Source organism: Neovison vison, chromosome 3 (assembly GCF_020171115.1).
Source record: "Neovison vison isolate M4711 chromosome 3, ASM_NN_V1, whole genome shotgun sequence".
In the NCBI taxonomy this organism is placed as follows: Eukaryota; Metazoa; Chordata; class Mammalia; order Carnivora; family Mustelidae; genus Neogale; species Neogale vison.
The window spans coordinates 111,789,573-111,815,331 of record NC_058093.1 but is presented as its reverse complement, the minus strand read 5'-3'; the positions used below and the strand labels follow the sequence as shown (position 1 = coordinate 111,815,331).

At 44.9% G+C, this 25,759-nt stretch overlaps 1 protein-coding gene across 2 annotated transcripts; it reads left to right on the top strand.

The window, feature by feature from the left end:
* Positions 1–181: 181 nt before the first annotated feature.
* On the top strand, positions 182–23,204 carry LOC122902755 (cytochrome P450 27C1). 2 transcript variants are annotated; one of them, XM_044242692.1, is made up of 9 exons: positions 182–463; positions 6,188–6,378; positions 7,774–7,973; positions 9,261–9,470; positions 11,205–11,368; positions 16,075–16,241; positions 17,435–17,513; positions 17,799–18,002; positions 21,883–23,204. In XM_044242692.1, the coding sequence occupies exons 1-9, from the start codon at positions 182–184 to the stop codon at positions 21,997–21,999; spliced, it is 1,614 nt and encodes a 537-aa protein (XP_044098627.1). In that variant the 3' UTR covers positions 22,000–23,204. The 2 variants fall into 2 exon arrangements, with proteins under 2 accessions (XP_044098627.1, XP_044098626.1); XM_044242691.1 differs by lacking the exon at positions 182–463 and having other exon boundaries at positions 6,369–6,382.
* Positions 23,205–25,759: the final 2,555 nt, after the last annotated feature.

Here is a 25,759-nt window from a genome sequence, read left to right as displayed (position 1 = left end):
TTTTCCAGCCTTAGGGGAGGGAGCCTTTAATAATGGTCTGTGTAAACTGATGCCCAGGCGGTATGAGTTCGAAGAAGCGCTGCTCGAACACGTTGAAGCGGAGCAAAGAGCAACCCCCAAGGACAACAGCTCCCCAAACAAAAAAATTGCTTCGAACAACCAACCCACCCAAACGGCTGCAATGGCTCTGCTGGCGCGAATCCTGAAAGCCCGTGTGAGCCCGGCGCCCGGGCGGGGCGGGTTCCTGGGCGCCGGGGCCCCGCGGCCGTCCCGGCCCGAGGGCGCCCGGCTGCCGGCGGGGGCGCGGGCCGAGGACAAAGGAGCGGGACGGCGGGGAGCGCCGCGGGCCGGGGGCCAGGCCGAGGGACCCCGCAGCCTCGCCGCCATGCCGGGGCCCCGCACGCCCGCCAACCTGGTGGAGTTCTTCTGGAAGGACGGCTTCAGCCGCATCCACGAGATCCAGGTAGCGGCGCGCGCGGGGCCGAGAGGGGAGCGGGCCAGGGCACTGTTCCTCTGAGCTCGGAGAGCTCGCGCGCGCCGGAGGGCGTCTGGGAGGAGGCACCGCGGAGGGTGACCGAAGGGACTCCAGGGAGGGGGCACCGGGCGGGGGACGCCGGGGGCGTGGTGCCAGGCCCTGCCGGCAAGGGGACGTCAAGGAGGGTCGCCCGGGAGGGACCCCAAGGAGGAGGCACCCGGCAGCGGATGCTGCGGGGGAGGGGGACGCCGGGCGGGGGTGGGGCAAGAAAAGTGGCTTCAAAGAAGGGCGCCAGGGCGGGGTCTCCCGGCTGGGCGCGCCGGGGAGAGGGCTCTGGGGAGTGAGCGTGAGGAGGGGTGCCGGGGAGCAGTCCCCGGGTAGGAGACCTCGCGCGGGGTTGGGACGTGTGGAGCCCAGCTGAGGGAGTCGCCGTCCCGCCTCGGGATGGCCCCGAGGGGGACCCAGAAGAGCTCCTTTTCCCGCGGGGGTGTCGGGTCCCGGCCCCGGAGGGCTGCGAGCAACTCTGAGCTCTCAGAGCACCGCGTCTACGCGGTCGAAGTCTTGTTGAGTCCGTTTCTGGTTCCTTTTGCTTGTGTTTTGTAAATGGAAAACAAACACGCTCCCCCTCCCCCAAAGAGCCGAGGTCCGGAGGCCACAGGTTGGTTAGCCTCTAAGTGATGGGGTCGCCACACGAATGTAAATGAATCTTGGCTGCAAGCCAGGACAGAGGCAGGGACCTAGGAAGAACCCAGTCGTTCCAACAACCTGTGGGAGTTTTGGGACCGGCTCAGTCTACAGTTTCTTATCTTGACCCTGAGTTTTGCCTTTCTTCCCTCATCGCACATTGCGCCCTTCATTGCAAGGCGACCCTCCACCTTTCTCTCGTTCGCTCTGGCAGCTGCTTCCACGCGGGACTTCTTCATTTTCTCAGGGCTCCCACCCCAGCGCACACTTATTTCTGGGACCTGGGCCTTATGGCCACCCTCCCCCCACCCCCACTCCCCACAGTCCCACTTCCTTCTGTCATCCTTCAAAGCAGTTCTCCGGGGGAAATCTGTGACCACCCACCCGGCCTGCTGTCATGGTCATTCATTCGTTCCCTCAACCGAGAAGCATACATGGTGGTGCAGAGGCCCTGACTGGGCTGGAGAAGCAGAAACTTCATTGGGAGAAAACAACAGTAGAACTCAGGAGCAAGTTTAATTTTGATTGAAATTCCAGCCCCTCCTCTCCATCCCCCACACCAGCCCTACACAGTGTTCTGCCTGACATGCTTCTAGGAGTCAGAAATGATTTTCTCTCTTTTCCCTGTGGAATTTGAACATAAGCTATCAGGATGGTAGTTTTCAAATGGGATAAAACATGTTTTGCTATTGATTGTGGGCAAGGCATTGCAGCTGGATTTTTTTGTTTCTTTTCTTTTCTTTTTCTTTTTTTCTTTTCTTTTTCTCACCTGCCTCTGGTCCATCTGGTTTTGTCCTCACAGTAAAAGCCCACAGTTGGTTCCTCAGCACAGGTTTCTTTGAGAAGCTGACCACGTTTAAAACCTGCCTCTCTAGCAGGAGCCACCTAGGGAACCACCTCTCCACAACTACAAAGTATCTCAGTTCAGAGGGATGTTTTCTCTGCATCTGGCCTGCTCCCGGCTATCACCCTACAGGCAGCCCTCCTGCCCAAGGCTCAGACCGCGCCTATCACCGTGATCAGTCCTGAGTGGTAGCACCACCTGCCAGAGGACAGTCATGGAACAACTCACCTGAGCTTTCCTGAAACAGGGTAGACAAGCCCCAACTGTTTCCAGCTCTGTTGTCCTTCTGGGCTGCTCTTTTCCTTTATTCTCCAAATGGCACTCATTTGCAAGAGCTGGAATCCTCCTGAAACCCCTCTGAGGACCCCAGGGAGTGCTTGATGGCCTTGGGTTACCCCACTGCAGGAGTGCTCAGATTGCGCTAGACTGAATAAGGTTTTAGCAAGCCCATCTGCCCTGTTCTTCAGCTTGCTCCTGTGGCACTTGTAGGTGGAAGACAGTTACTCTGCTACCATTACCTCCAGTATACTTTATTCCATTTGTGATAACACAGTGTTAGCTCATGGGTCATCTGTATGGTTCAAGTCTTTCCCGCACAGGTGGAAAAGACCCAGGTGTTGGTTGAGTGACTTGCCCGAGGTCACACAGTGGCAGAGCAGACATCCCCACCTGTGTTGCCAAAGACTGGTTTCAGATGTGACGGAGCAAGAGGGCCCTGTGTTCAAATGTTAGCCCTCCACAGGCACCTGTGGAGTCTTGACCCATCATTTATGGGTCCTGACAGTCCTCATCCATCTCACAAGTTATGGTGAGGTCAAATGAGATTAGGGCTGTGGAAGGGCTTTGTAAGCTATAATCATAACATGTAAATACTAATAATGAACACTTCTAGAACTCTTTTCAAAGTCCTACACATGAGGCAAGTTCTATTATTTGTCCATTTCTCAGGTGAGGAAACTGAAGTACAGTGTGTAAAGTTGCCTAGCTAATGCACATTGAGCTAAGATTCAAACTCCAGTGTCTGTGCTTCTAATATCCAGACAAATTCTAAGTACTGAGACTGACTGTATGGTTTTGTGGTCTGCTAGCAAAAAAGTGCTGTACAGTATCTGGGTCATCCATCTTATTCTTTCTTGTGCCTGGTCAATTGCTTCCTTGGGCTGAGGGTACCCGTTCAATAGCTGAATTTGTTTGGGGAGTGACCCGTTTCCCAGTAGTTTCAATCCCATTTCCCAGTAGTACAGTCATCTCATCCATGGTTCCCATTCAGAGACACAGCGGAACACCTTTCAACGGAGTCTGAGTTTCTTCATATCTGGGTGGGAGGACTTCACCCAGGTTGATAAGGAAGTGAGTATCTTCTATCTGAAGAGTAGAAGAACGGAGAGACAACAGCCCCTCTGGTCTGCTATTTTTGAGGTTAAGAAGAGGGTGATAAGAAATGTTGGCAGATGTGAAAGAGAGACTTAGTCATTTTCTCCATATGCTCAGCCCTGGCTCTGCCATGCTGACCTAAGGCAAGAGGCACTCTCTCTCTCTTTCTCTCTGTCTGTCTCTTTTATTTATTTATTTAACCCATTTACATTTATTGTGATTTCTCTTTGTATTTTGGTACTAGTGCTATTGAGATATAATTCATATACCATACAACAGTCACCACAGTCAATCTTAGAACATGTTCATAACCTTAAAAAGAAACCCCATATTGTTTCCAACTCTCTATTCCTCCAGCCATAAGCAACCATTAACTTACTTTCTGTCTTTGTAGACTGGCCTATTCTGGACATTTCATATAACTGGAATCATAACATGTGGTCTTTTGTGTCTGGCTTCTTTCACTTAGCATCACGTTTTCAAGGTTCATCTATGTTGTGGTGTGTACCAGTACATCATTTCTTTTTATGGAGAAATAATAATCCAGTGTAGGGGCATACTACATTTTCCTTGTCCATTCATCAGTTGACAGAACATGGATCATTTCTACCTTTTTGCTAATTGTGAAAAATGCAGCTGTGAACATTCAGTATAAGTTTATTTTTGTATAGATATATGTTTTCATTTCTTTGGATATAGATCTAGGAATGGAATTGCAGGGTCAGATAGCAACTCTAGTTGAAACTTTGAGGAACTGCCAGACTATTTCTCAAAGTGGCTGCACTATGTACATTCCAACCAACAAGTATAAGAGGTTGTGATTTCTCCACATCCTTGCTAGGGCTTGTTCCTACCTATTCTTTTTTTTTTTTTTTTTTTATTCTTTTGATTATAACCACTGTAGTAGGTGTGAAGTGGCATTTCATTGTGATTAGGATTTGCATTTCCCTGATGACTAATAATGTTGAGCTTCTTTTCATCTGCTTATTATCCATTTGTATATCTTCTTTGGAGAAATGTCCATTCAAATAATTGCCCATTCTTTAATTGGTTCATTGTTTTATTGAGTTGTAATAGTTCTTTATATGTTTTACATACAAGTCCCTTATCAGATATGTGCTTTGCCAATATTTTCTCAATTCTGGGGATTATCTTTTACTTTCTTTATAGTGTCCTTTGAAACCCAAAGTTTTAAATCATGATGAAGTCCAATTATCTACTTTTTTTTAAAGATTTTATTTATTTATTTGACAGAGGTCACAAGTAGACAGAGAGGCAGGCAGAGAGAGAGGAGGAAGCAGGCTCCCTGCTGCCCAGAGAGCCCAACGTGGGGTGGGTCTCGATCCCAGGACCCTGAGATCATGACCCGAACCAAAGGCAGAGGCTTAACCCACTGAGCCACCCAGGCACCCCCAATTATTTACTTTTTCTTTTGTTGTTCATGGTTCTGGTTTTATATCTTAAGATGCCATTGCCAAATTCAAGGTCATGAAGATTCACCCCTATCTTTTCTTATAAGAATTTTATAGTTTTGGCTCTTACATTTAGGACTTGAACGCTTTTGAGGAAATTTCTCACATATCTCCTATATTTCTTATATCTGGTATGAAAGAAGGGTATAAATTCATTCTTTGCCTTAGATATCCACTTGTCCCTGCACCCCCATTTGTTGAAGAGACTATTCTTCCCCAAATTAATTGTCTTGGCACTGGCACCCTTGTGAAAAATCAGTTGACCAGAGATGTGTGGGTTTATTTCTGAATTCTCAATTCTACTCCAGTGGTTTAGATGTTCATCCTCATGCCAGTACTATGCTGTCTTGATTAATGTTGCTTTTGTAGCAAGTTTTGAAATAGGGAAATGGGAAGCCTTCAACTTTGCTCTTTTTTTCAGGGTTGTTTTTATATTGGTCCCTTGCATTTCCATATGAATTTTAAGCTTGTCAATTTTCTACAAAGAAGTCAAAAGAAATTCTGATAGAGATTGTGTTGAAACTTTGGGTCAATATGGGGAGTATTCCCATCTTAATAATATTAAGTCTTCCAATCCAGGAACATGGGAAAGCTTTCCATTTATTTAGGTCTTCTTTAATTTCTTTCAATGGCTTTCAAAGTATAAGTTTTGTACTTCTTTTGTTATCTAAGCATTTTATTGTTTTTGATGCTGTTGTAAATGGAATTGTTTTCTTAATTTTCTTTTTGGATTGTTCAATGCAACTGACTTTTGTATATTGATCTTATATCCTGCAAGGTTGCTGAACTTGTTTATTAGTTCTGATAGTTTTTTAGTGGACTCCTTAGAATTTTCTGTATGGGAGATGATGTCATTTGTGATTAAATGTAGCTTTAGTTCTCTCTTTCTAATCTAGATGCCCTTTCTTTCATTTTCTTGATGGGGGCCATTTTTATAGGTTCATTAGAGATTGCCTGCAGAGGGCTCTCTCTCTGCAGAACAGGGTGACAGAGTTGCTGAGTGTCTGGGACAGGCTAGCACAGTCTTTTTGGCTCAGGCCATTGAAGGCTCTGCAGTTCATCTCCATCCATAATGACATTTCTCTCTTGTTGCTCCACATAGCTAAGTATTGTTAAAATCATGCTCTAAAGAATAAGAAAACTTATGTGAATCTGGTTAATGACGTGAAAGTACATTTATCTTAGGAATATGTACATTTACAACTCTGATTCAGCTTTGTATAATGTAGAGCTTTCCTCTGCCCCAATTTTCTACTCCCCTAACACCCAGAAATGTTTATATCAAAGGTATATCATATCTGTATTTTTTCCTTTTTTGGTTTCTCCATGGTATTGCAGCAGAAGCACACACGGGAATATGGAAAAATCTTCAAGTCTCACTTTGGTCCTCAGTTTGTAGTATCTATTGCAGACCGAGACATGGTGGCTCAGGTGCTCCGGGCAGAGGGGGCTGCGCCCCAGAGAGCCAACATGGAGTCCTGGCAGGAGTACCGACACTTGCGAGGGAGATCCACCGGGCTCATCTCCGCGTGAGTATGTGGCCCCGGTGGGCCGTGGTTGGGAGGCCCCTGCTTGGATACTTGGCTTTGAAAACCAGTCTTTAATAAATTGCACACCTCCCAGTGGCATAGTGGCAAAATGGCCTCTTTGCGTGATCTCCTAAATACTGGTGCCAGAGGGCCCGTCCCTTCTCCTCTAGGAAGAGGTTTGATGGCAGGGACAAGGTCGGGTTGCACTAGCCTGGGAGAAGGGAAGAACTGTTTCTCAAGCAGTGCTCCCAGGCTGTCAGTGTCGTCTCTGTGACAACGAAGGGAGGGAGGTTCGCAGAGCAGATCTGTGGGCAGAGGGGGAAGGAGCAGCTGCTTTAGGAGACACCGAAGAGGGGCTAAGAGCCTTCCTGTGTGGATCGCTCTGTGATGCTGTTCCCATCTCGCAACAGGCTATGATTATTGTTTGTAAACAAGGCTTACCAACACCTCTGTGCCCCTAAGAGCTAATCAGCACGATTCCATGCAGGAAGGAGAACACAGCGCACCTGTGGATCCCGTGGTCCAAATCCCTTTGGTTTAGAAATTCCATTTGTGATTCTTTTTCATATATATGCCCTATACATGAATTGAAGAGAAGTACAACCATAGGTTTCTCAAATGAGGTAAATAAAAGCTGGGACTGGGTATCGCCAGAGCCCCTCAACTTGGGCTCTGAGGGAAATAACCAAACACCTTCTCCCCATTGATCCAGCCCCAGAGGGGAGTGGCCAAATGCTGCAAAAGCTCTCACTCTCTGTGCCACGCATTGAGGCATCCACTATCCACTCTCCTCCCAGGAGCTCAGTTCAGGGTTCAGGAGTTCATACACATAAACCTTTTTCTCTTTTGCTAATCCCAACAGCCTCGTGTCTCATTATTATAATATTTCTGCAGGGTTTTTTTTCAAAGGAAACCATCTCACTTTCTTTTTTTAATTATTTATTTATTTATCTTTTAGATTTTTTTTTTAAGATTTTATTTATATATTTGACAGACAGAGATCACAAGTAGGCAGAGAGGCAGGCAGAGAGAGAGAGATGGGGAAGCAGGTTCCCTGCTAAACAAAGAGCCTGATGTAGGGCTTGATCCCAGGACCCTGGGATCATGAGCTGAGGCGAAGGCAGAGGCTTTAACCCACTGAGCCACCCAGGTACCCCTCATCTCACTTTCATAAAGATGATTCCCAGTGGGATTTTTCCCCTTCCAAGTTTGCTTCGAGGGGAACAGACTGCAAGGCTGAAGTTCTCCCCTCCTCTTGTGCAGTATCTTAATTCTATTCGGATCGGCAGATCTTGTAGGATTTTTATTGCTGGGAAAACTCTCAGAGGTTCCCTGAGTTCTTTTCCAGGATGTCAGTGGAAGTAAGATGATTTGAAACTCACTTTACTCTTCTAGGGAGGGTGAACAGTGGCTCAAGATGAGACGTGTATTGAGACAAAGAATTCTGAAACCAAGAGATGTGGCCATTTTTTCAAGCGAAATCAACCAAGTTATTGCTGATTTAATTAAAAGAATCTACGTCCTCAAGAGCCAGGCAGAAGATGGAGAAACGGTGACCAATGTCAATGACCTTTTCTTCAAATATTCAATGGAAGGTGAGGCGAAGTCAGAGGGTAGATGGCAGAAATGGTAGTTCTCATCCACTGGGCATGCCCTATGTCCCTGGCAGGCTCTGGGCTGATCCCCGCACGTACACACCCATATCCCTCATGGTGCTGACTTAGCCAGGGGTACTGTTACTGCTGGTTTACAAGTGGGGAAATTGAAAACCCGTCCTCATTTTTAGTGGCAGAAGCTTAATTTCGAATCCAGGTCTTTTTAACCCAAGAATCATGCTCCTAATTCCTGCATATTTTGCTTTAGCACAGTTTGTAGAAAATAGTAGGAGTTTAGAGGGCGTATACTGCAGTCATTCTAGCTTTTAAAATTCATGTGGGATGGGTAGGGTATTCCCATCCATGTCCTAAAATAAAAAATCAAACCCCAAATGTAGTTATTGAAAAGTCCCTGCCCTCTCTCTCCTGACCTGGGGAGGTCACCAGTTTCTTTAAAGGATACATGTGAATACTCTTTTTTCTTTTTTTGCTCAGAGGGAGAGAGAAAGCACAAGCAGGGGGAGGGGCAGGCAGAGGGAGAAGCAGGCTCCCTGCTGAGCAAGGAGACAGGATGCAGGACTCTATCCCAGGACCCTGGAATCATGACCTGAGCTGAAGGCAGATGCTTAACACTCTGAATCACCCAGATTTCTCGAATTTTCACTTAAACAAAATAAAACAAAAACGTAACAGTAGAGAACCAAACTTCTTGTTTTGTACTTTTGTACTCTATTAGCATTCTCCTTTTTTAAAAGTGAGTTTACCTTAGTTCAAATTTAATTTTTAAGTTAACTTTTTAAAGTTCTGTTAATGCTCCCTGAGCAGAGTAACAAAGTCAACAGAGAGTTGTAAACACAGTGGAAAATCTTGCTTTTTCCTGATTCATTGAGACTGTTTCCTCTGCTCCTGTGACTCTCTGGGCCTGGGGCTCCCCCCTTCCTGGCCCAGAGGAGCCACCTTTCAATTCCCTAGCGTTGCAAGTGGCCAAAAGGTTGGGGCCTTTGCATCCTGGGTCTTGAACAAACCCAGGGGAGGAGGCGGTGGGGGCTGCTCTACGGCTGAACCCTGCCAGACAAAAGGAATGACCCGCCAACCTGCTTCCTATCAGCCCTGAATACTCCAGCCCTGGAGCTCAGGACCTGGAAGAGAAAACTTCTGGTGATACAGCAGAACCTCACTGGAGGAAGGCCCCTTGATTGCTTTTGCAACTTTTATGGCTAGATGTTGCCTGTTGATACTGTGCGTAACAAAAAAGGAGAGGGTCTTCCAACTCACTTTTCTGTGCAGGAGTGGCCACCATTCTTTATGAGAGCCGCCTGGGATGCCTGGAGGACAGCATCCCGCAGGCCACCGTGGACTACATCGAGGCCCTGGGGCTCATGTTCGGCATGTTCAAGACCTCCATGTACGCGGGCGCCATCCCCAGGTGGCTCCGCCCGTTCATCCCGAAACCCTGGCAGGAGTTCTGCAGGTCCTGGGACGGACTCTTCAGATTCAGTAAGAGAAGAATCGAGGGGCCCCTGTTGTCTCACGGGTTGACCCAACTGTGCGGCTTGCGGCGTATCTGAGGCTTCTGCCGCTGGAGGGGTGACGCTGTGGAGGGTGGCCTGGTGTGGTTGTGTGCTGTTACTTAGACCTGTTATCTGGTTCAACCTCTCAGATGACAAGACGCATGTGGGTTGCTACTATCAGCAACACGACCGATTTCCCATTTTTGAATTCTTTTCATTGTGACAAACATGCTAGCGGTGATATATGCGAGTCAATGTCGTCTAAGGGAGATGATGTCTTTGGTCCAATGATTCTGTCAGGGCTTGAAGTGCAGACAGCGTTTTGGGCCCGTGTACTTTCTTTCTTTTTTCCTTTTTTAAAAAAATTATTTTTGCTAACATATAATGTATTATTTGCCCCAGGGGTACAGTCTGTGAATCATCGGGCTTACACATTTCACAGCACTCACCATAGCCCATACCCTCCCCAATGTCCATAACCCAGCCACCCCATCTCTCTCCATCCATGGAACCCAGGAACCCTCAGTTTGTTTCCTGAGATTAAGAGTCTATTATAGTTTGTCTCCCTCCCAATCCCATCGTTTCATTTTTTCTTTCCCTAACCCCCACAACCCCCTCACCACCTCTCAATTTCCTCTTATCAGGGAGATCATATGATAATGGTCTTTCTCTGGTTGACTTACTTCGCTCAGCAGGATACCCTCTAGTTCCATCTACATCGTTGCAAATGGCAAGATTTTGTTTCTTTTGATGGCTGCAGAGTATTCCAGTGTATATATATATACTACATCTTCTTCATCCATTCATCTGTTCTTTCCATAGTTTGGCTATTGTGGACATTGCTGCTATGAACATTCAGGTGTAGGCCTGTGCACTTTCACTCGAACCTTCTCACTTGCATCTTTTTGGAAAGAGACAAATTCCTCTGTTTCTTACCTGGTGAAGCAAACAAGGAAAATACACTTTGTTCAAACCCAGCAAAGCAAGATTAGTTTTTCTACATAGCTAACCAAGGATTTCCAAAAAGAAAAGATTTGCAAAATGTTTGTTAGAACGATGTTTTTAGAACAACACTAACGTTGAAAGAAGTGTCCTATAGTGTCTTTTGAAGACCAACATTCATTTGAATATGTAAGTTCTGATGGATTGAATGTGGCACTATCTTTTTAGGGTAACATAGCCTTTACTCTCACTCCATTCTCCCTTCTGGAAACATGGTAGAAAAAAAAAAAAAAAGAAAAGAAAAAAAAAGAAAGGATCTGTAGTCTTATTACTCCAAAGCTTTCTTGGTTCTTTGGTGAGTAAAGCAAACATTTGCAAGTATCTTCTGCATTATTTTCAGAGAGGAAGAGATATTTAGCTTGTCTTTAATTTTTTTTTAAAAGGTTTTATTTATTTGAGAGAGAGAGAATGAGCATGAGGTGGGGGAGAGGAACAAGCAGACTCCCTGCTGAGCAGGGAGCCTGACTCCGGACCCTATCCCAGGACTCTGGGATCGTGACCCGAGCAGAAGGTAACTGACTGAGCTGTGCAGGCACCCCCTGTTTTTAACTCTTCATTCATTTATACAAACAAGCATGTGGATGAGCTTCCTAGGTTGACAGCAAATCGACCTGGGTTTCGTTTAGCTTTGGAATCTGCCACAGATTAAGTTACTGGGAAGATGAAGAGGTTGTTCTCAACAAAACTTCTTTCAAAAGAAATAACTGTTTTCAAACAGGCCAAATCCATGTTGACAACAAGCTGAAGGACATACAGTCCCACATGGACAGCGGGGAGAGCGTGAGAGGGGGGCTGCTCACATGCCTCTTCCTCAGTCAGGAGCTGACGCTGGAGGAGATCTACGCCAACATGACGGAGATGCTGCTGGCTGGCGTGGACACGGTGAGTGTCTTGACCTTTGTCTCTTCTCGATAAGCAAAGCACAGCTAAAGCCAGGAACCTTCCTGAGTAATCTCATACGTGCATAACGTGTTGGTGCTAACAACTTCTGCTTCACTGCTGCAAGTTTCCAGGAGAAAACTCCAACTTTTAAATAATATACATGTATTTTAAAACTTAAAAACCATAATTCTGCAAAAAATGTAAGTTATCATGCACACAAAGTAACAATATGTTTTAAAGCTTAAAAATCATTCCCGATTGACAAATCTTGGTTATTGCTTCATAATACAAAAAATGAAGAGGCCACAGACATTAGAAACATTATTATTTATCATTTAAAGTATTACAGGTCACGGAGAACTCCCCAATTCTTTTTTTTTTTTTTTTTTAGATTTTATTTATTTATTTGATAGACAGAGATCACAAGTAGGCAGAGAAGCAAGCAGAGCGAGAGGAGGAAGCAGGCTCCCCGCTGAACAGAGAGCCTGATGTGGGGCTCGATCCCAGGACCCTGGGACCGTGACCCAAGCCAAAGGCAGAGGCTTTAACCCACTGAGCCACCCAGGCACCCCCCCAATTCATTTTATAAAGCCACCATCCCTTTTAAACCCAAATGTGCTAAGGAGAGCATAAGGAAAAGTTTAATTAACAGTTTGACTTATGAATATGTGTGTCTATAGGTCTTAAATAAGATTTTGATGAATAGATGTATAGTGGCAGATGAGTAATCTACTATGACCAAGGAAGGGTGACTATCAGAATGAACAAAGCACAGCCAAGAGATTGGGTGGGAATTGCATCCCATGTTGTTAAGTGAGAAATGAAGACGCTGAAAACTGTGTATGTTGTGCTCCTATTGGTAAAACAAACAATGGCCTGGCCCCTGCTTATCTGTGTGCATGTCCATATCTGTACATGATTTTAAGAGTGTGGAGGAAAGTATGGAGGGAGCACACTGGGTTGTTAACATGGGTTACCTTCCTGGGGAAACGGGAGCCAAGTTTCCCTCCAAAACATATGTGTAATGGGATACATTCATTCATGTATGAAAAATGATATACATGTGGGTATATATACAGAGAAATTTTAAAATTTGCTAAAAAAGAAGTAGTGAAACAGGAAAAAGCAGGGCTAGGCTTTTAGTATTTGGTGGAGGAAAAGTTAGTTGAGTGAAATAATTAAGATTTGCCTGATGCTTCACTATTTCCAAAGCCCTTCAAAACTAAACAACTAGGACATGGGGAGATGGAGAGGAGAAGGGAGTTGAGGGAAATTGGAAGGGGAGGTGAACCCTGAGAGACTATGGATCCTGAAAAACAACCTGAGGGTTTTGAAGGGGCGGGGGTGGGGGGTGGGAGGTTTGGGGAACCAGGTGGTAGGTATAGGGGAGGGCACGGATTGCATGGAGCACTGGGTGTGGTGCAAAAACAATGAATACTGGTACGCTGAAAAGAAAAAAAAAACAAAAAACTAAACAACTAAGCTTTTCCTTTACAGGAGTGCTTCTTGAACTTGAATAAGGCACAGACCTCCTCTTTAAAGGAGGTCTTTTTGTTTTTGTTTTTGTTTTTGTTTTCTTGACCACATAAATTTTTAATGAGGTATAATTACATTAACAGTTGAGGTAACAACTTGCATAGGTATTTAAATGAACGATTTTAAACTTTAGCCATTTAATACTGAAGCTGTATTTTTGGCATACATGATTTGTCTGTTCAGAGATAAATTCTCATTGCACTTCATGATCAGCTGCCCCAATGATTGTTCTCTGAAATTTAAGTAAAATTTGCTGATAGAGGTCCTTTGTAAGCTTATACTTAATAGATGACCAGTAGCCGAGAACAGCATTCCACAGGATATTATCTTTCATTAAGATTTCAACCTTAATGGTTGGGAATGGTAGGGAAACCCCCTTAAAAAAGGAAAAAATGATCTTCCAGTGGATAACCCTGAGCTAAGATGTTAAATTAGCTGATCTATAGAGGTTAGTGAATAGTTACCAGCAGTTGGATTTTGATGAAATCTAAAAACAAGATATAAGCTTGGGCCTTGCAGACTTCATCCAAGGTGCACATGCTTAGCTTGGAATCATTGCAGTGTACCCAGAACCCTCCTTCAGAATTATAGCAGTAGGCAGTGTAGTGTCCTGAGCCAGATCCTTTCCCATGGTGCATTACTACAGCAGATAAATCATAGATAAAACATTCCGGTCTGAGGGAATTCAGGGATTCCCTGCAGCAGTAAGGCTCCATGTTTAGGCCCCACCCCAGGGTTGACATTGTTTTTATTATAATGTCACAAAAACTTGTAAAAGCAAAAAACTTAGTATAAATTCCTTATTTTTATGGATCTTCTACAACAATAAAACAAGACATGTATAAAACTAACCAATGAAGTCAATGTGATCAATGAAAATTCTAATCAGCCATGTAAATGTGAAGAGTGGTGTGGGTTTGCTTGAATGGGGAGGGGATGAGCGGAGTGAATGGTTGGCCTTGCCTCTGAGAGGATTTGGGTGTGTTGTCCCTCCTGCTCCCTGGTGGTAATTAAGAGCATCACAGGAGGTGGAGCACAGAAAGGACCATTCCTACCAGAGGCTCCTGAAAGGAACATCAGGAGACACGTTCTTATAATTCATATTCATTTTCTAAAATATTTCTTAAAAAAATTTTATTGCAGTATAACTTATGCAAAAGAAATGGCACGCTTTTAAACTGTACAATTTATTAGAACTTGTTGGCAGATACAGGATAAACACAAATGTGATCATTTATGAAACCACCACCCTAATCAAGATCCTGAAATTTCCTTACTCCCATTTCATTCCATCTCTCCTGACCCGCCTGCCCCAGGTAACCACTGATCTGCTTTCTGATGCTCAACATCAGATCTCACTTTTCTAGAAATTTTTAGAAATAGAATCATACAGTGTGTATTTTGCAGTCAGCGAATGATTTCAGGATTCACTGATAGTTGCATATATCTACCTTTTTTTTTTAATACTTTTTTTAAGATTTTATTTATTTATTTGACAGATCACAAGTAGGCAGAGAGAGAGGGGAGGAAGCAGGCTCCCTGCTGAGCAGAGAGCCTGAGGCGGGGCTCTATCCCAGGACCCTGGGATCATGACCTGAGCCGAAGGCAGAGGCTCTAACCCACTCAGCCACCCAGGTGCCCCTGATAGTTGCATATGAAAGTAGTTTATTCATCGTTTTATTGCACTTCACAGATAGATTTTTTTTTTTTTTGCAAATTAAATGTTTGTGGCCACCCTGCATTGTAGCAAGACTGTTGTCTCCATTTTTCCAACAGCATCTGCTCATTTTTTGTCTCCAAGTCATATTTTGCTAATTCTCATGATATTTCATTTTCATTTTTATTATATTCATTATAACAATACACAACACAATATTATATACATAATTTGTATTAGATATTGTTATATATAATATAAATATATATTATACATGATAATATATAATAGTAGAATCACTGGTCTGTGCTCAGTGGGTGATTAGGACTTGCTGAAAGCTCAGGTGATTGTTTGCAGTTTTTACCAATAAAGTATTTTTAAATTAAGGTGGGTAAGTTTTTGTTTTAGACATAATGCTATTGCATACTTAAGAGATTACAGTAAAGTATAAGCATGGCTTTTATTTGCACTAGGAAAGCAAACAGTTCATTTGACTCACTTTATTGTGATACTCGTTTTATTGTGGTAGTCTGGAACCCAACCCAGATTATCTCCAAGGTATGCCTATAGTATTCCATTGGATGCATATACCACATTTGGTTTTTCCACAGAAACATGACTGTAATAGAAATTTCTAAATTTTTTCCTTATCATTTATAAGGAAGAACTTGCACATTATATATATTATAGGTGAGCTTGCCCTCTAAAAACATATGATATCTATCACAGGGAAATGATATCAGTATGGCCTACTGACTTTAGATTTTTTTTTAGGTAAAAGTAAAGGCATTTATATTGTGGACTTCACTTGTTTATGGGAGTGAAATATAGTCACATAGATAATAGGGAAAATGTAGTGAAAGTCTTGGAACCTCGGAGAATAAGACAGAATTATTTTCAATGACCAGAAATGTGATTCTTCAGTCTGAGACATGGTATTTAAAAAAATGGTACTGTTTTGAATAAATGATCTATTAAATCTTTATAGGTTGCTTTACTTGAGAAGGTCATGGAAACAGTGAACAAATTACCCCCTGCCCCCTATGAGCAAGTTCCACCCAGTCACTGTGGCCCTGGCATTGCCAGACTGAACAGTTCCCAGGCTGACCAGCAGGCCCTGGCCCTTGCTAGCAAAAACCAGATGACATTTGCAAAGAAGGTCACAGAAAATTCCAGGCACAACTTCCAGGCTTGACCAGCATCCTTAGGTCCTCTCAGATGCCATTGAAGGGGACCGTTCTTACGTGATCCAAAAAAGTTCCAAAATAATGTCTTCTGCAGCCCTTCATTGAAAAAGCATCTGAATCACACAGTTGATGTTACTTTCCAAAAAAAAAAAAATTTTTTTTTTCTAGCATGATTTAGGGAAAATCAGCTTTTGCTTTGGTAAGGCCTATGAATGAACATGACTTTGCACATGTGCTTATGCTCACTTGACTTCCTGGCCGATGTTGCCTGTTGCTTAAATCCTTGGTTTTACCCATATGCCTGTGTCTGCTGGTTTCTTTATTAGACATCCTTCACGTTATCCTGGGCAGTGTATCTCCTGGCGAGGCACCCAGAAGTGCAGCAGACGGTGTACCAGGAGATCCTTAAGAATCTGGGCGATAGGCACGTCCCAACGGCAGCCGACGTCCCTAAAGTCCCACTGGTCAGAGCTCTGCTGAAAGAAACACTGAGGTAAAAGGATCCCCAAAATTCATGTCAAAAACTGTCTTGTGAGTCTCTGATGCTTTATCATCATCATTTAATTGGGTCCAAATGCACCAACAACCTGCAGTGGCCAAAGGAGAGAGTTTTAACGATCTTTGTTTCCTCTCTGCTCTTGTCAGAATAACAGAAAGACTGCTCTGTTTTATGGTCTGAACTGTTCATTGTACTTCATAAAGCTCTTTGGAACCATCACCCCACGACATCGTGCCTGCTTTAGTCATTTGTTTCACCAAGTTCCCCAGCGTGCTCCTGGAGCAGTACTCCGTGGTTCCCGTTCCTCTGAATGTAAAGCAGAGCAATAGGGATTGATCAGGAAAATATTTGGGGCTGTTTGGCTGATTACCAAACCTGCTTACTGTTCTTGTGTGGATATGCTAGTCGAACTGGCTACACCAAGTGGACTCACTCACTCCATGACAAGGCTTTACCGACACTCAGAAAAGGCTGGACGTGAGGGACGTGGGTGGCCTTGAGTGGGTTTGGGTGGGAGGTAGGATCAGGCGGCCAGTGAAATTTCTTCCTCCTTGGAGGTTCAGGGATTCTGAACCCCGCGTTCCTCTGTGGAGGACCGCCATGCAGAAGAGCTGAGATGGATTCATGGTATGCCCTACAGTGATTCTTTTAAACTTGACTTGATCATGGTATTTCAAGTTGTACCTCCTCAACCCATAGCATGTTGTTTAAGCTTGGGGGAAAAAGCTAGCTGTGTGTTTACTGGTATTTGTCAATTGCAATTTTGTTCAGAGTTTTCTCCAGATTGCCTCTCAGAGACAATCCAAACGCTGAAGTAGAGCTTTTCTCAACATGTGTTTCCTGGGTCCCTGAGCCCTGTGGCCTGTTCCTTGAGGAAGGGAGTCCCATGTGCACGTAAGTTTCCCAGACTCGGGATTATTCCTCCTGGGAACACAATAGCACGTTCAAAGCTCTGCTTTGTGTTTCGTGAACATTTTTGACCAGGGGACCTGCTTTCCCTTTCCTCAGGGTACTCGCCGGCCAAAGCTAAGGAACCACGCAGGTCCTCACAAGATTTTTTTAGGTGAAACTGGACCTTGTGTTACGTTTTAGAAAAATGAAAATGACAAGATGTCCAGATTTTTGAAAGTGAAGTAAAATACTTAAAAAGTGACTACCCAATCCTGCTCCTGTTGGTTCTTTACCAGGCTGTTTCCAGTGTTGCCGGGTAATGGCCGAGTGACCCAGGAAGACCTGGTCATTGGCGGGTACCTGATTCCCAAAGGCGTGAGTATGGTTGCCAGGGTGTGGGGACTTGGGCTCTGCCATGTGGCTGAGCAGGAAGTCTGCTGGTATGTTTAGGAAGTCCTTGCACCCTAGCAATATCACTAGGTTCCTTTCCTTCTGCACGTATTTTATGACGAAGATGGGGCTTTGGAAGCAAGGACCCTTATGTGTCTCCTCCTAGCCAGAAGCATCTCGGGAGGGACCGGCCAACAGGGTTCTTGCCTCTGCCCTGCTTTTGTGTGATCCTATTCTTCATTCCTTTTCTGTTGCAAATGGTGCCTTCAGACCCAGCTGGCCCTCTGCCACTATGCCACGTCTTATGCAGATGAGAACTTCCCTCGGGCCAAGGAGTTCCAGCCCGAGCGCTGGCTGCGGAAGGGAAGGCTGGACCGAGTTGACAACTTTGGGTCCATCCCCTTTGGGTATGGGGTTCGGAGCTGCATCGGGCGGAGAATCGCAGAGCTGGAGATCCATCTCCTCGTGATCCAGGTAGGCGGGTGGGGGCCAGACATCAGCCTTCTGCCTTGGCCTTGTTTCCTGGGCTCCATCAGACCAAGACTTGAGTAGGAAAGGAGATGCATTTGGAACATTTGGAAAACTCAAAAGTACGAGCTTCATGTTAAATCCTTTTTACATTTTAAAATGCCACCCCCTTGGGTCCCCTGACCACCCACTGAGCCTCTTTTCTCCTTGGAACCATGGAGCAGCAGTTTGGGACCTTGGAGGCCTGAAGGACTGGGAAGTGGCCATGTTGTGCTGGGTCTACAGGGACCCAAGAACTCAGCTCTTGAGGAGCTCTCGACAGAAGTGAATGGGAAGGTGATACGCTTGTTAAAAGGTTTCAGAGCAGCAAAGGCATTAGGAGGCTCCTTAAAATGCAGGTTCCTGGGCCTCCACAGAGATAGTAATTTGGTGGATCCGGGGTGGGGCTTCAGTGGAGGGTTCTGATGCTGGTGGTCACTGGGCACACTCTGAGAGACGTGTGAACCAGCCACTTACACAGTGCAGTGGTTCTCATACTTGTTTAGGTTGTGAAACAGCAGGAAGGCTTGGTTTTTGTTGGAGAATACCTTACATTTAATCTCTTACTGTTAAAATAGATGCTTTTCTGCTTCTACTGTTTTGAGTTTGTGCCATAGCATGAGCTAAATTGTGTTTGAAGGAAATTTTATAAAATGAAAGACTTAAAAAATTTTTTTTGTTAAGGACTTTATTTATTTGACAGCATAAACAAGGGGAAGAGCAGGCAGAAGAAGAAGGGACTTTAGTAGAGAAAATTCTACTTGTTAGGTTTCCCTGCAAATTTAGGAAGACTACTGTTAACATGTCTTAGCCATGGAAGACCTTGGCCCAAGGTTTGGGGGCTACTGCCATTGACATTGCATTGGAAGAATGTAGAGATTACCTCATGACCCAGGCTCCCCATTTTATTGAGGAGGCAACTGAGGCTCAGAGAGTTGGAGCCACTTGCCCCGGTCACAGAGTGGCAGGTACAGGGCATGATCCAGGTGTCTTGACTTCTTTCTACATTTCTACCATGTCATGGAGGTGCTTTCCTGCAGCCTCACAGAGCTTAGAGCAGAACACTGAGAGGTTAGGACCTTGAAAGATGGCATGAGTGAGTGCAAGGTGCTATGGAAGCCAGGCCAGCCTGGGAGGGTGGAGAGGGATTCTGGATGGTCAGCACTTGGGGACAGCTCTGAGAGCTGGAGAATCTGAGAGGCTTCTGCTCAGCTGGGGAGTGGGCAGCCGGAGGTGTGGGAGTAGAGCACCTCTTGAGCTGGGCGGCTCAGGTGGAGAAAGCCCGGTGACCGCTGTGTCAAACAGTCATCCCCAACTCGGTTGGGATGCAGTGACTGCTGGCCAGGCTCAGTGGGGTTGTCACCAGTGCAGCCATTCCTGGGGACAGTCGGCCCTGTGGACATTGACCCATCTTGCTGCATCTGGGGTGAGAAGCAGCTCAGTATGGTGGAGATGGGAGTTCTGGGGCAAGTGGACTCAAATCCCAGCTCTGCTGTTTGCTGGTTCTGACACTCTGGGCAGGTTTCTCAGCCATGAGGAGCCTATTTCCTTATTCATGAAATGAGCCAAATACCTACTTCTTGCGTGTGTGAGGACACAGTCTGTGCTGGAGAAGTGGAAGCTACTGTTGGCCATGCACTCTGAGTGTCTGCCCTTGGGTTTTGGGAATTTCTCACGCTATAAAGTGCTGCCAATAGATTCTACAGCCACATCCAGGACAGGAAGAGGCTTTCTACTGAGTCGGCCATGGGGTTTCTATCCCTGCCTGGCGCTTCCTTGGAAGAGGGTCAGGAACAGGGTGTTTGGTGGCTGCGATGGAGTTCTGTTTCTTGGTGCTATTAACATACAACTGTACCTGCTGGAGTTTTCCTTAGAGTCCTCATTTCTACTTGTGCAAATAGAGAAAGGGAGCATCATTATCTGTAATTGTCAAGGGGGTAAAAAAAAAAAAGAGAGAGAGGAGGCACAAATAAGCCATGCTAAGAATGAGAAAAGAGATACAGCTAAAAATGCAGTCGCTGGTTTTTTTAAATCAAGAAAATACCACAAATGACTTTTTTTGCTAATAGGTTTGAAGACTTAGATAAAATGTACAATGTACTAGAAAACGTAAGTTGCCCAAATTGACTCGAAAGAGAACAGACCTCAGATACCAAATGCATGGAGTCAGCGGTAAGAAGATTTGCCCCTCCCAAATATTCCAGACCTAGACGGTTTAAAACTTGGCAAATGGAACCCTGCTGTGTAGGCAACAGAGATGCATCCCCAGCACATCAGGTTTATTCAGAAATGCAAGGATGGCCCACCTTAGGGACATCTGTTGATATCACTTGCCACAGTAGCTAATTGAAGGAGAAAAATTAAATGACCCCTCCCCCCAAAAGAATGATAACGTGCCACACACATTCGTGAAGAAAATCTCTTAGCAGTAACAGAAGGGCTTTCCTTAACAAGATAAGTGGCGTCTCCCCCAGTAGGACGGGGAACATGCCTGTGGCTTCAGGAAGGGAAAGGACTTTAGTGGTGCACTGTCAAATGGGAGCAAGATCTTTGTCTCATGCAGAGAACTTTTAGAAGATACACTTTAGCTCCTTGCGACCTGAGCTGCAAGAGGGGCTTTGTTTTTTGCTTATACATTTCCTGTGTAGTTTGGATTTTCTTTTAGTGAGCATAGTGTTGCCCACTCAGAAAGGGAAGAAGGCCATGTGGCACGTTGGCCTGAACGTGAGGAGACCTACACATGAGTTCTTTTGCTATATGGGATGTGCAAGCAGTTCTGTGAAGTCAAAACCAAAGGTCAGAGGTTAGGTGTTTTGCTGAAGCTATCTCGATGCCATAACATGTTGGAGCTGCCTAAATACAGTCATTCAACTTGGCTCTTGAAATGTGACAATGGAGAAGGTCCAACATATGTTCCCAGTCAGCCCTGCCCCTTCCCACTGCCAGACTTCCCCTGGGGCCCCAGCCCACCTGAGAACCTGTCAAGGGGTCCTGGTTCTTTGCTTGGGAGATGAGGCTGGAGAGGGAATCGGGGCTGGGCAGGGGTGGGCAGCCTGGATCCCATGTGACATTTTATGTTCTCCCAAACTGACACTTTGTTGGGCTGGACTTTATTCTGGACCTAGTGGGCAGCAGGGTAAGGGCAGTAGCTAGTGTGCTGGTGAGCATGGCCCTTCCTCCCCTCCAGGAACCCATGTGTGCTCTGACACAGGCCTTTAGAGCAGGTTGCCTTGAGTTCCCTAAGGCAACATGACCTTGAACATCAGGCCAGGGCGGGTAGGTGGCGAATGTTATTGCTTTAAGCTGATGGATACTTTGGTGCTCTCTAAAACTCATTGTTGAGGTACTTCCAGGCTGACCCTGAATGGTAGAGCTGGTTCTCTTTTTGAGCAGCAGAAATGAGAAATGCAATCAAAGGTACAGATTGAGAATATTTAAATTGAGGACATCACTGAAGGCTGTTTGGATGATTCACTTGCCAACAGCAGTGGGCTCCCCCAGGCCTCTATCATCCTGGGCTCCCAGCCGGTGGAAAACCTGGAACTTTCACCTTGTCCCTCTGCCCTCCTTCCTCCTTTGATTCCTTCTTTACCTTGACCTAAAGAGGAAGCAGAGGCGTTGGAGTTTTGAAATGGCTGAGAAAATGGAAGTCATTTGAACATTGTGTCTGCATATCTTTGTCATGTGAGCTTCCCAGTTGCTCAGTGGACAGGCTGGGATCCTGTGCAGGACCTAGTGCTGTTCTCAGCCCGTGGCCACCACAGGAAGAGGAGGGGCTCTCATTCAGAGCACTATGAGTCCTCTGCTGACTCCATTTTGAATCCCCCCTCTCTCTTTCTCTTTTTAGTTGCTTCAACATTTTGAGATCAAAACATCCTCTTGGACTAAAGCTGTTCCTGCAAAAACCCATGGGCTGCTGATGCCAGGGGGGCCCATCCATGTGCGTTTTGTTAACAGAAAGTGAGCCCGGATTTTTAAACCCAGCCAGCTGCCTGACACACACCGGTGTTCCAGTGTCCCTGATGACAGCAATGGAGAGAAACCATCACTTTTACAGGCTGTCTTCGTGATAAATTGCCCCCCTCTCCCCAGGTTCTGGGAGACTTGTACATCTTTATGCAAAGTAATTTGAAAGGATTATTGGACTTTGGCAAACCAGTGTAGCCTTTTCTTTGGAGAAACGACTGTTTAAAAAGGAGGGGCACTGAATCCTTGTGTCTCCTCCGTGGTCTTACCCTTGTGTTGTACTTGATATTCACTTAATTATAGTCTCCTATGCATTTGTGCAAGGAAGTGTTGGTTTACTTATAAATTCTGTGCTTGAACATATGTCCTGTTATACTGCACCGGGACTCTATGTCAGGAGGCCAATGCAACTGTTTCTAATTTGAAGAGGGAACATACGAGTGTCTCTATAATACTGTAAGTATGAGAGGAAAGCACCAGAATCAACATTTTATCCTGAGTACCAGTTTTAGATCCTGCAGAAGGGCTCAAAATTAACAGGACCATATTCTTATTTTTCTCTCCAAACTGGTGCTTCCTTTCCCAGTAAGAGCTCCTGAAGAAGTTGAAGATTAGCTTTTGTTTGAAAGAAATAATCAATAAAAAATAGAACTCCTGGTGGAATCCAGAATAATTGGGTTTTATGACCAAGTATAAACACTAAAAAGATGTATAAGAAAATCTGACTGTGGAATTTTATTGCCTCAGTTGAGAAAAATGAATTAGACAAGCAGCGTGGAGAACTGTATAACTTTAGAACATTTTTATTTTAAGGAAAAATAAGTATGTAAGTGGACATGCTATAGATAAAATAATATTTTGATCTTCATGGTGTTGTTTTAAATATCTGAACTGGAGATGTGATCCAGCTGTTGGTGCTTATGTAAGGCTCCAACCGGATGCTTAGGGCCTCAGGAGTGTTCGTTCATGCCAAGCTCTGTTGCCTTTCACGCTACTTGCTGATCGTTAATAAGAAAAAGCACCATTTTGTAACATTCTCCCTGCATAGTCATGCTTGAAATGGCTTCTTCTCAATCCCACAAATCTTTTCACACACTCCTTCCCCCAAATCACTTTCCTACTCATACATACCACACAGCTCCCCCTGCACTTTAGTTAGTCATGTCGCAAAATAACCCTTAAATAAAATAGAAATAATAGCCATTTCACATCTCGTCTTTGTTAAAGTACGTAACAACGTTAAATCTCTGTGTGAAGACAGCACAATTCTAGGCTGAGCGCTATGGAAACATGTATAGTTAAATATGAAATTATGTCATAATAACTGACAAGATGTTGGATTACTTTGAGATCTATAAACTTTTATAAGCTCGCTACAATTTTCTTCTGTTTGTAACTGAAATTAAAAAGTACTGAGACAAATGAAGCGACTTGAAGCCACCTCTTGCTCTACAATGCAACCCTCTTGGGCAGCGTGTCCCCGCCTGGTGATGGGTCTGTGGTGAAGACGGTGGTAACACCCGAGCCTGCTGTTCTGTCTTACTGGACAGAGGGACAGACGGACTTTAGGAGCCTCCTGATGTGATGCAACAGGAAGCATGTGGCACCAACTACGTTGTTCTTACGGAAGACATGGAAATTGTATCGGATAGGTCTGTAGATCTACTACCAGTTTGTAGGAAACACAGGTTAAAGAGGGACTTGTTAAAAACTCCAAGACAGATACCGTATGATCTCTCTCGTAAGTGGAATCTAAAAACAAACAAAAAAAATGACTAAACAAAAAGCAGAACCAGAACTATAAATACAGAGAAAAAAGTGATGGATGACTAAGGGAATTGGGGGTTGGGAAAAATGGGTGAAGGGGCCTGGGAGGCACAGGCTTCCAGTTCTGGGATGAATAAGTTGTGGGAATGAAAGGCACAGCACAGGGAATACAGTCAGTGGTATTGTAGTGCAAGGCATAATGAGGGTAGCTACATGTGTGCTGAGTGTAACATAATGTGTCAAATTGTCCAATCCTAGGTAATATTGTGTCAACTATACTCATAAAAAAAATGGTTTTGAAATGAAAAAAAAAATAAAGTGGTCTTTAAATGGAAAAAATATTATTGTTTTTATAGATATTGTTTATTCATTTGAGAAAGACAGAGACAGAGCACAAGCAGGGGGAGAGGCAGAGAGAGACAAAGAATCAGACACCCAGCTGAGCAGGGAGCCCGATGCGGGGCTCCATCACAGGACCCTGGGATCATGACCTGAGCTGAAGGCAGAAGCTTAACCATCTGAGCCGCCCAGGTGCCCCTAAATGGAAAAATTACAAAATACACAACAGCTTTAAAAAACAAAAACAAAAACCCAAAACCAAAACAGAAACAAAAGCAAAACAACTCTATGCAGAAGCCGTCAGTAGAATCCAGAATATAGTGAAGTCTACATGACAAATAACTCAATTTTTTTCAGCAAGTAAGTGACAAGGGAAAAGAAAAAGAGGAAGGAGAAGGAGAAGAATTGACTGTAATGCTGGACTTGGTTTGAATCCAGATTTAAATAAACCACTTGTAAAGAGACATTCAAGAGGTAATTAGGGAAATTTGGACACTGTATTTGAATGGTATTAAGGAATTCTTGGCTTTTGTGTGTGTGTGTGCTAGTGGTAGTTATTAAATTAAAAAGGGAGAGATCTTATCTCTTGGAGACAGCTCTTAGAGATACCATTGAGCCATGTTTGCTGATAAGCTGCTAGGGCATCTTGGATTTGCTTTAAACATTTTGGATTTGCCTTAAAAGAGCGTTGCTGTGGGGGGTGGGGGATGTGTGGGTGCTGGAGGGTGTGGGGAGGATGAGGTGAAGGAGACTGGCCCGGTGCTGAGAACTGCTGGAGCTGGGTGGAGGGTGCAGGGAGGACTCCTGCCATTCTCTCCGCCTTGTGTACGCGTGTGTGCATTTCCATAATAAAACGTGTCTTCAAAAGCCAAAGACAGGATTGATTAATAACCTCATTATTCATTTCCTTTTTCATTACTATTCATTAACCAGCCAAACTGACTATAAATTAGGTTCTTTTGGGAGCTACACCTTTACTTTCAGTAATTGTTAGCAATGATCAATTTGACTATGGGACATCCTCGGAGGATGTGGGGTACCTGGATGCAGGGGACCTGCCAACGTGTTCAGCCAGCCTTCAGAGCTGAGAACAGATCCAAAGCAGGAGTGAGGAAGGGAGGAGCCAGGCGGGCACTGCAGGCAAGCTGGAACCAGGACAGAGCCCTGGGTGTGGGACGGCAGAGCCTCAGGCCCTGCGCAGTCTCTTCCCTGCCTCAGGGTTCTCAAACTCCCAACTCCATTCTCTTTTCTTTCTCCTCCCTCCCTCCCTCCCTCCCTCCCTTCCTTCCTTCCTTCCCTCCTTCCCTCCTTCCTTCCTTCCTCCTTTCCTTCCTTCCTAATTCTTTCTTTCTTTCGATTTTATTTATTTATTTGACACCGAGAGAGAGAGAGAGATAGAGAACACAAAAAGGGGGAGTAGCAGAGGGAGCAGGAGAAGCAGTCTCCCCACTGATCAGGGAGCCTGACATGGGGCTCGATCCCAGTACCCTGAGCTGAAGGCAGATGTTTAACCAGCTGAGCCACCCAGGTGCCCCCAAACTCCATTTCTAAAAATGTGCCAGTCCAGAGCAAGGGGTCCACATATGGCAGGTCTGAGAGCGGACAGAGGTGCCGCAAGTGTGGCGAGAATCAGCTCGAGGCTCCTCCTCCAA

Coding starts and splice junctions, on each gene's coding strand:
- LOC122902755 (XM_044242692.1), top strand. CDS start 182: ATGGCTCTGCTGGCGCGAATCCTGAAAGCCCGTGTGAGCCCGGCGCCC. Junction 6,379..7,773: donor TCCACCGGGCTCATCTCCGC/GTGAGTATGTGG, acceptor TTACTCTTCTAG/GGAGGGTGAACAGTGGCTCA. Junction 7,974..9,260: donor CTTCAAATATTCAATGGAAG/GTGAGGCGAAGT, acceptor TTTTCTGTGCAG/GAGTGGCCACCATTCTTTAT.